Genomic DNA, 11,399 nt, shown 5'->3' on the forward strand with positions numbered 1-11,399 from the left:
AAAAAAAAAAAAAAAAACACATCATAGTAAAAACAATACCTTCTCAGCTTCGCATTGAAGCTAAAATTCGATTACTAAATCATCGAGAATACTTTTTCTAATGAATTAATGCAAAAAAACAAAAAGAACAGAAGTATATAACAAAATTTGTCAATGATGGTTGAAAATTTAGAAAGCTCATAACTTTTAAACTGGACTTTGCCGACAAATTTTTTTTATATATTCTTAGTCAGTATAAAAAACTGAATCAATTAAAAAAAAAAAATTTGAAAAAACTCGATGGGGTGGTAAAATGCATTTAAGTCTTGTTTTGTATTACGACAGTATAATATTAAAAAATTATCAATGCACAACAAATTTGACATTCATTTTAAAATTACATTTATGTATAATTAAAAATGGTTGTTTAATCTATAAAACATTAATTTCTAAGATCAACAATAAATACATAAAAAAAAACGACCGATACTAAATTAGGTCAGAAAATGATGAAACACCTAGAAAATAAATATTACGTAAAGTTGTAATGATGGATTGGTCAGTAAAAAGTTCTAGGCGCCTCTGATCTCCTGTTTTAATGTTATTTACAATATGATAACTGAACAACACATATTTTAAAAGAAAACAAATACATGGTACACTTGTAAGTATTTTATTTAAGCAATCCATACGCATAAAACCTGTCACGTCGTAAATTTTAAATTTCCGCGCATATTATATCAAATGAAATGTAGTGAAAATGATCCAAGTAACGAATACACCAAACTATAAATTATTAATCAACTTTTTCATTAAACTATTGTGCTCTGGTTTGTTAAAATATTCAAATAATCAAACTTTAATTATCGTATTTCGTAACAATTAAATAATAGAAATTTTATTTTTATTATCTTTAAGTTATAAATTACTGACAGTTGTAAAAATATGGCATTTAGTAGGAAATTAATTTTTTTATGATTAGAATTTATGTCGGTCGTTAGCATTTTACAATCTTATAATATAATCTTAACAATAAACAAATATGCATAATTAAAATATTCAATATTTCGATGGGTTAAAATAGAAAATAATCAATGATTTTATTTAAAGGTTTTGAAAAAACAAAAAGAAATGTCACAAACGATTTTAATATAATTTGGAAAAAACCTATTCTTTTACAAGAAAAAAATATTTACTTTTAACTTCTTTTGTTTTATTGAGTCAATTATTTAAAATCATAAATAATTTCAAGGCTGTAAATGAACAAAATGTAGATAAATATTATTTTTTAAATTTATTTATTATTTTAATAGTCAAAGAACTTTACTAACACCATTACACATTATTTACTATTTTAAATGGTTTAACAAAAATAAAAAACAATAAGAAAAAAAACCCAGCACAGGGGGGTCGCGGCACAGTGGTGACGTGGCATAGTTGGATCAAGTATAATGATATCTGACAGTGATTAAAATCACTATCAAAAAAAAACGCTTCGATGCAAATCTTTAGATAGTGTTTAATTTTAAAAAATTGGTGGATTATTCCAAAAGCTTCATAAACTGCTAGTTCCTTATTAATATCCTGATTAAGACAAAGTATGTCGAATAAAAAAGAGATTATTAGAAAATAGTATTTCCCATAAAAAAATTATATTGATCAATACACTTTTCAATAAGTTATAGCATTATAATGTTAAAAATGTAAAAAATAAAATTGAGAATTTTCACACAATAATAGCATTTGGTAGCCATTTTCACCTTGAAGATAAAATAAAGTCCGAAATTTTTTTTTTCCATGATAAAGTATATTACATTAGCTTTAATTTAAGATATATATAAAAGTGTCAGACTTTCCGGAACACTTTCAAAATTTAAGTTGAAAAAGTCAATTTTTTGTGAAAAAGTTGTCATTTTGAATCCCCCCCTGTAGGCAGGTAAAAAGTCAGATTTATAAAAAAAATATACCAAATGATAGGTAAAGACATCATGCATCTACAAAAAAAAGAATTATATTGATCCATACATCTTTCGAGAAGTTATAGCATTATAAAGTTAAAAATATAAAAAAGAATTTTTTTACAAAAATCGTATTTTTTTTATTAAGTTTAATGTCTGTTTTCACCATGAAGATAAAATAAAGTCCGAAATTTTTTTTTACCATAATAAAGTATATTACATTAGCTTTAATTTAAGATATATATAAAAGTGTCAGACCTTCCGGAACATTTTCAAAATTTAAGTTAAAAAAATTAATTTTTTGTGAAAAAGTTGTCATTTTAAATCCCCCCTTGTGGGCAGGTTAAGGGTTAAATTTATGAAAAAAATATACCAAATGAAAGGTAATGATATTATGCATCTATATAAAAAAGAATTATATTGATATGTTTATTTTTGAAAAAGTTATGGCACTTTTAAGTAAAAAAAATTGAAAAAATTTCGAAAATTAGCGATTTTTAAATTTGTAATTTTTTTGGAGGTTTCCCCCATTTACGGGGAACGAGGGAATTTTTTTCAATTTTTAAGGGTAATGTCTTCGACTAGATACAATTTGTGATCTTTGAACGTATCATTGAAAGAAATTGGTTCGGTGAGAGCTGAGAAAAAGTGGTAACAGACACAAAAAAAAAAAAAACAAAAACACATCTTAGTAAAACCAATACCTTCTCAGCTTCGCATCGAAGCTAAAAAATGTGGTTTATTAAATCATTTTTCGATCTATTTTCGATAATTAATAGAACATTATTTAATTTTTATACGTTTCTTTATTGTAATAAATATTTCATATTAATTTTTCTTCACACACAATTAACTATATTATCCAATGTAACTTGATATTAATTAAATGTTAGTGTTAGGGATATTAGTTGTGTGTAGTGTAGTGCGATTGTGTATATATTAGTATAAATATTTATGAACTTTTATATATTATGAAATTATTAAAATTATAAAATTATTTTAAATCTTTCTCAATATCCTGTATCTCAATTTTATTATCTATATCAACGCGGGTTATTTTAATTGTACTTGAAATTAAAACAAACTTAACAATTATATTAAAAAATGACCTAACAATAAAACTACTGGCCAATAGAAAGTATTGAACAATTATCTTAGAAGAACTTATTTTTATATATAGACAAAGAGAAATTTGGAGCAAAATGCCTAAACATCAACATAATATATTCTGTGCCTCACGTATAGTCATTATTTCTTAGTCATCAAAAAAAATAATTAAAAGTTAATATCGGTCAGTCATTTTATTAATTAAAGTATTTTCTATAATGTCAGTATAGAAATAGAGTATAATATATATACTCTTCTATAAAAAAGTGTAGACTGATTAATTAAATTAAAAAAATATCTATTTATATTTAACAATTCACCTCATTTGAAAAAAAAATTTCTTCACATGATCCATCACTCTACAAAATAATTATTTTAATTGTTAATATGACTTTTAAAATTGATAAATATTCAAAAATCTAAATAATTTCATATAAAACATATTTTCTCTACAAAATTGTATACTGAGTCAGAGCTATTTTTATATATTTACTCGTCTATTTTTCACCGTATTTATATGTTAATATACGAAGATTATCATAGATTACTATATGTAAAAAAAAAAAATCGCCAAGCCACTATATGATAATACATAATAAATGTATAAAATAATAATAATTATTAATACTTGATCTGAATCATAGTTATTAGTTTCTTCATTGGAAAAGGACATCTCAGTTGAAAATATAGGTAAGGTAATTAAACACATAAAAAAGAATAATAATTCAAAACATGAATAGAAACCCATTTTTAATTTGATTACTACTGTAACAATAATGACAGTCTAGTACTGACAATATAATTTCAAAAATATCAGGTTAAAGTGATAAATTATTTTAATAATAAAATTAATTCCATTTATAAAGAATAATTCAGTCTATTTTGAATCTCTAAAATATGAAAAAACAAAAATCTTTCGTCGAAAAAAATATTTAAATTGTAACCAATTTTTAAATAAGTCATCCTTCCATTAATCAAATTTAATTGTCATGATCATATATGTCTGTATGTTATTAAAATTATTTATACAGGGTGATTTTTTTATCATAACCCACTCAATTACTCGCAGAATAATAATAATTTAAACCTTTTTTTGTTTTATTATCTTTAGTTACATATTATTCTTGAATTTTTAACTATGTAATACTTTTTAAGTTCATCCCTTATGCCTTAGAGGGGGGTCAACTTTGATTTTTTAAATGGTAACACATATTTTTAATTTAATAAAATGTTTGAGTTTTTAATTTAATAGTAAATGGCATTTGAATTTTTAATATAACTTAATTCGTTTATTAGATATAATCATTTAAAGTTTCAAATTTTTGAGTTAATATATAGGTATAATACACAAGGGATTACAAATACAGGTAGCTAATTGATTTTTTATGACATCGATATTAGCAGGTACACAGCATTGTTATTATCAATGATAGTAAGGCACATTGTTATGAGTTTATAAATACACTAACTGACAATACAGAAAGTATATCTATTGATAATCATAATTGATAATAAACAATCCGTGACTGAGACAGCAATGTCATAAAAATCCAATTAACTACCTGTATTTACAATCCCATGTGTATTATACATGTATATTAACTCAAAATTTTGAAACTTTAAATGTTTATATCTAATAAGCTAATAAAGTTATATTAAAAATTCAAATGCCATTTACTATTAAATTAAAAACTCAAACATTTTATTAAATTAAAAATATGTGTTACCATTTAAAAAAACAAAGTTGACCCCCTTCCAAGGCATAAGGGATGAACTTAAAAAGTATTACATAGTTAAAAATTCAAGAATAATGTGTAACTAAAGATAATAAAAAAAAAAAATGTTTAAATTATTATTATTCTGCAAGTAATTGAGTGGGTTATGATAAAAAAATCACCCTGTATACAATTGCAGATAAATTTTAACTATTTATTTAAAGAAAAATTAAATTTATCATGATAATTTAAACTATATCATAGTTATTTTTATTATATGAAAATGTGTATTGTTACGTATATTAATACATATTGGTAACAGAATGTCATAAAAAATAAATAATGAAGTGATTGGTGGAAATAATTAAATTATAATTTATAATAATTTTGTTATAAAATAAAAGTAAAAGGATATACGGTACATGATTATGGATTATTTTGTCATAATAAAATAGAAGTACCTACTTATGTTTTGTTATAAAATAAAAAGTAAAGGGAAATGGCATAAGGGCAATAATAATGATAAAATATTAATTTTTTTAGAAAATAAAATAGACAATTATATTTGTATAGTATTTGTAATTATTATCATGAATAAAAATATAAATTTAAATAAACTGCTTTAGATCCTTTTTAACTAAATTTTATTATATTAAAGGTTGAAAACTATTGTTCATAGTATAAGGTTAGTAATGTTTTAAATATAATATTGCAACGTTCTTTCCCGCAATAGTTGTCTAAACTGTACGTAAACGGGTCAACGCTGGCCCTATAAATTTATATCCCACTAAAAGGGCAGTTAGCGGTTTCGTGACAAAATAAATATAGACTCTCAACTAACAACGATAACAAGCATTTATTTCTATTTAATGTTATCTAAATATTAAAATAATAAAAGATTATTTAAATAACCTGACTGAATCTCTAGAAATGTTGGTGGTATCCAAGTTAGTTGGGCGACGGCGGCGAGTGTACACAACCCGAAATAATAATAATAGCAAGTTAACAATAATAATATTTAATATAGTAACCACAATAATACTGGCCGAGTTAAGTTATCAGATTAATAAAGGTAAGTTGCCGCAAGCGTGGTAAAATGTCGACTACCTTCGTTATGTTTTTAATTGAATTAAGAAGAGTGTGTAATCGGTTTATTACACTCTCGCACCGCATACTCATAGTAGATCTGTAGGCTCGTTTGTGCAGATCAGACACTAGTATAGTTGTTAATTGTTAATGTTGATGAAGGACCAATAATCTTTCCGTAACAATGTCATAAATATATTTATAGGCTATCTATCTTAATTATATGTATATATTTTTAAATAACAAATCCTGTTACTGTAGAAATACTAATTTATTATTATGCAATTAAAAATGTTGAGAAATTTCTTAACTTTTTAAATTAATGAACCATGCAATCTACTGGAAAATATAAAATTGAGTATACCCAACGCAATATGATCAGACATAATATGTAATTGGACGATGTTCCATCACGACAGAATAGTAGTTGAATTATTAAGTAGTGTATTATTTAATGGAAAGATAGAGCTTATGGTACAGTGAAATGATCATAATATTTATCTGACTACTTTCATATACATTATAGTAACTCATAAATTGATAAAAATAAAATTAAAGAGAAAGAAATTGAGAGTTGGAGTAAGATTTACTTTTGATTCGGGGTGTAATTCGCGGGATATGAAATGACATAAATCTAGACTCTTATTGATTTAAAAAAAGCCATACCTGATAATTTTCCTAGTTCTTATAATATCTTAAATAATAATATGAATCTATAATTGAAAAATAAAATAATACAAATTCGATTTAGTTCACAACTTTAACAAGTAAGAACAATTATGGTCACAATATCCACGTAATGATATCTAGAACACGAAATGAATAGGGCAGAATAAGGGGTTTGTTTTGCCTTTTTATGATATTTTTTTAACCCCGAAAATCATCATTGTCTAATTCTTACAAAATAACTGATTATTGATAAGTAAGCATAAAATAAAGAAATTATTACATATGAATGGTGTATATACATCATTTTGACATTATAAGTGTATCATCAGCATAGTTTTTTACACATAAGGTTAGAATTAATGTTTTCGAACTTATTGAACACCCTTATAGCTCAACGATAATCAAATATTTTCAAATTACTTTATATTATGAAGAAATAAGTATTTTTTTACAAGACTTTATAATTTTACATAGTGTTCAGTAAGTCAGGAAACAAGTAATGTTTGTTACAAACAATGAGAAACCCGTTTCCTTATTTACTGAACACCTTACTATTATTATTGTTTATATTAAATGGAGAAAATTATTCATTATTAAATAATAACATTATAGTTTCAGTGTTTTGATTTTAAATAATAATAATAATAAAAATATTATAAGTGCTGTATATATTTTTTTTATTTCTTTGTCGTAACTGAAAACAAATTTCTATCTCCTGATCATATAGATATATTTTTAAATACTAGTACCTCAAAAAGTAATTTTCAAAACTAGTAATTGGTCATTCAGAATTATATTCAGACCCATTTCCATCATATAGTATACACATGATCATAGATTTATATTTAACATTCGAAGTTACTCCTAAATACTATCTTTATTTTAGCTTCGCTGCGAAGCTGAGAAGGTATTAATNCGCCCCTTGCAAGAAGAAATTTCTTATTCGTATTAAAATTATTTTACTATATTTTAAGTTTTCGCTTCGATGCAAAGCCGAGAAGATATTTTTTTGTGTCTGTTACCACTTTTTCTCAGCTCTCACCGAACCGATTTCTTTCAACAATATGTCAAAAGATCACAAATCGTATCTAGTCGAAGACATTACCCTCAAAAATTGAAAAAATTTCCCTCGTTCCCCGTAAATGGGGGAAATTTTCAAAAAAATTACAAATTTAAAAATCGCTAATTTTTTCAATTTCTTTTACTTAAAACTGCCATAACTTTTTCAAAAATGAACAGATGAATATAATTTTTTTTTTATAGATGCTTGATGTCTTAACCTATCATTTGGTATATTTTTTTATAAATCTAACCCTTAAACTGTCCACAGGGAGGGATTCAAAATGACAACTTTTTCACAAAAAATTTACTTTTTCAACTTAAATTTTGAAAGTGTTCCGAAAATACTGACACTTTTACATATACCTTAAATTAAAGCTAATGTCATATAATTTATTATTAAAAAAAAAAATTTCGGACTTTATTTTGTTTTTAATGGTGAAAACAGTCTTCTAAGTTAATAAAAAAAATACGTTTTTTGTAAAAAAATTCTTTTTCATATTTTTAACTTTATAATGTTCCAACTTTTTGAAAAATGTATGGATTATTATATTTTTTTTAAGATAAGTACTATTTATATTTTATTAATATATATATTTATTAATTAATTAATTTATTTATTTATTCATATTATAAATTATAAATTATTATTTCACATATAAATCATACTAACTTGTAATTAGGATATAAATAAGGAAATAGGAGATCATGTAGCTTTTGGAATAATCCACCTTTTTTTTAAATTAAACACTATCTAAAGATTTTCATCGAAGCATTTTTTTTTTGTAGTGATTTTAATCACTGTCAGATATCATTATACTTGATCCAACTATGCTACGTCACCACTGTACTGGGTTTTTTTTATATAAACTTTATGCTTGTCAACAACATTCATAAAAATGAACAGAACTTTATTCAGTACACTATTCTGAAATGTTTTTTTAATAAATTACATTTAATAAAAAATAATTATATGAAGACTAATTGAAAAACCATTAAATATATATTTTTTAAGGTTGGAAATAAAAATAATTTATTGTTTTGAAATAAAATATACTGATATCATACATGTTATGCTGGAACGGTCTAAAAAAATGAAGTCTAACACCTCAAGTGACACTTTGAGATGTGTATAAAGCAACGATAATATAATTTCTCACTGTAACTTTTATTAGAAATTACGTAAAATCTATGATTATTTTATGATCATATTTACTTCTTTGAAGCATCACTAAATGTATTCACGTACACTTTTGCAACGCAAAGTTAAACAGTTTATTAATGCAATGTATATTTTTTATATCTACCAGAAAGCACATATCCATAAAAGTGTGCTGTTATTTTAAAAATAATAAAATCAGATATCTGATATCACATTTATGATTTCAATTATGTATAGTATAATTGAAAATTTTATAAATTTAACTAAGTTATGACACGACTTACGTCGCAATAATGTAATCTACACTGGTTTTGAGTGAAGAGACCCGTGGGCCGTTTATTATTAACAACAACGGGTTATTTAAAAAACTAACAAACCGATAAGACGAACACAGTTAATAATAATCTACACATAATATCGTGCCACATTCGCTGTCGTCGGCGACGTGGTGTCTGGCATGGTCAAGTTAGCTGCATTGTTGGCGACGGTTCGGTTCGTCGAGTCCTGTCGTGCGACACGTCCGGCGTGTTATAATACATACACCACTCATTATTCAGTAGTATATATGTTATTACCTATTAGTCATCAAATTAAAAATATTAATCATGTTAATACTTTAAACTATTCTAAGAAATATGTCTAAAAATACATTGATATAAATCTACTGTAATAATTATAAGAAATTCTTTAGTTGTGACAAATTATCTATTTTAAGTAAAATAATATGTAATAAATAACACAAATTGAGTAATAAACAGATAATAGTAAAAGGTCGTGACACTTCTTGCATAGATAGATGAATTAAATTTAATATAAAAGGGCATAAAAACTGTCAATCTCTCTCACTACCACTTCACCTTATGAACTTTTAACGAATGCAAGAAGTGGCTTGACAAAATACGATTTTACATAGAAAATTGAAGTATATTCATTTTTTCAACATTAGTCCTGAAATCATTAAGGTAAATTCATATTCAAAGTAAATATAATGAGTACATAAATTAAGTAGGAAACCAGAAAAAGTAAAGTGATCTCTAGAATAAAATATTGTCTAAATAAATAAAGAGAATCAATAACGTTTGTACGAAGTTAGCCAGCCTAGTCTAATCTTTGAGTGGGTTAACTGTGTAGTCAATACTAATAAAGACTCTCTTGCGAAGATAGAGAACCCACTTGTGGTTCCTATACTACTCGAGGTTTTTATTGACTCGACTCACAGTCAGCACAAGCCTAGATAACTACTGGTACGAGTGGCGTTGTTGATGATTTATGTGTGATAATTAATCACAATAATTTCTATTTAAAATTATTATTATATTAATACATTTTCAAACATCACTTTGTTTTTCTATATTTTACATCTTCTCATATACCCTCGTACTCATATCTCGAGAGAAAATTATATTATATCATTTTCTTTATTAAATAAATATTATCTTCTTAATAATTTTCTCCTTTTATTTTGAGTTACTATAAAGTGGCGCCCAACAACAGGCTTAGTTAAAATGATCTAAGGGTTTTAATACAAAAAAATATTTACAAAATTTAAAGTATTTGAATTCGTTTTAATAAAATTATTTTTACTAACTTTTAAATACCTAATTGAATTACGCTGAGGATTGTTTCCTTTTAAAAATAAAATAAAAAATAAAAACCTAATTTAAAATAAAAAAAATTAATAAAATTGGTATTAGAAAAGTTAGATAAAATAAAAGTTAAGGAATTTAGAAGTTTTACTGTGAATATTAAAAGTACGTGTAAGAAGAATCCTATGATTAAAAAAAAAAATGAAAAATTTAAAATAAAACTGAAAAGTGAATTTGAATAAAATTTGAATAAAATTTGAAAATATAGAAAATATTGAATTAATGAGATTTATCAATGAATAATATAAATGAATGAATAAATGAAATAGTTAAAAAAAAAAGTGAGAAAATTAAGGATTGGAGTAAAAAAAAAATCATTTTTGATTAAAAAGTAAATTAAAACAAAATATTGATGTGAAATAAGAGTTATAATATAATTGAAAATTAAAACGAAATATTAAAGTAAAAATTTTCTTGATTAAGAAAGTAGGAAATTAATATGAAATTATGTGAGTTAAAAAAAGAAAACGTATATTGAAAAATAAGTTGATTAAATAGAGGAATTGATATAAAAATTGAGAATAAAAACGAATGAGTTAAAAAAATTAATATTAAAACAAGAATCGAAAATAGAATTTCTAAAGTTGAAAAGTGAATTAAAAATTAAATAATTGAGAAATAAGTCACTTAAGCTATAAAAGCAATAAAAATAAAAAGTGATAGAAAACGGATGAATTAAAATAAAATCACGTTAGTCAAAAAGAGTATTAAAATAGAAATTGAGAAGAAACATTTAAAAAGAAAAAACTAAAATAAAAATTAAGAGAAAATATCTAAAAAAATAAATAAATGAAGTTTTGAAAAACACATATAGAAAATTTTAGAAGAATATTGAAGTGATTAAAGAAATAAAAGTAATTGAAAGATAAAAAAATCCTCTATTGAAGAGTAAGAAGTTAAAAAGTGATATTTTTCAAGTAAAAATAGAAATAAAAATAATAACTTCTAAAACTAAATTTTTGAAATAAAAAGTGAATATTGAAAGCTATGACAGAAGAATTAGAATCTATTGTTGTAG

The 11,399-nt window shown here is 23.9% G+C and overlaps 1 protein-coding gene across 2 annotated transcripts in view; it reads right to left on the minus strand.

Moving 5' to 3' along the window:
* The window catches only part of LOC126894989 (uncharacterized), a 54,423-nt gene extending 50,640 nt beyond the window's left edge, over positions 1-3,783 (minus strand). Inside the window, exons 1-2 of one of the 2 annotated variants that reach the window (XM_050666407.1) lie at positions 3,673-3,783; positions 3,365-3,403 (exon numbers count right to left, since the gene is read on the minus strand). In XM_050666407.1, the coding sequence (XP_050522364.1) occupies positions 3,365-3,403; positions 3,673-3,753 (120 nt within the window). In that variant the 5' untranslated portion in view covers positions 3,754-3,783. The remainder of the gene's footprint in view (positions 1-3,364; positions 3,404-3,672) is intronic. The other variant, XM_050666406.1, reaches the window with a different exon arrangement.
* Positions 3,784-11,399: the final 7,616 nt, after the last annotated feature.

The sequence above is a fragment of the Daktulosphaira vitifoliae genome, unplaced genomic scaffold, assembly GCF_025091365.1.
Source record: "Daktulosphaira vitifoliae isolate Bord-2020 unplaced genomic scaffold, ASM2509136v1 Scaffold_1, whole genome shotgun sequence".
In the NCBI taxonomy this organism is placed as follows: domain Eukaryota; kingdom Metazoa; phylum Arthropoda; class Insecta; order Hemiptera; family Phylloxeridae; genus Daktulosphaira; species Daktulosphaira vitifoliae.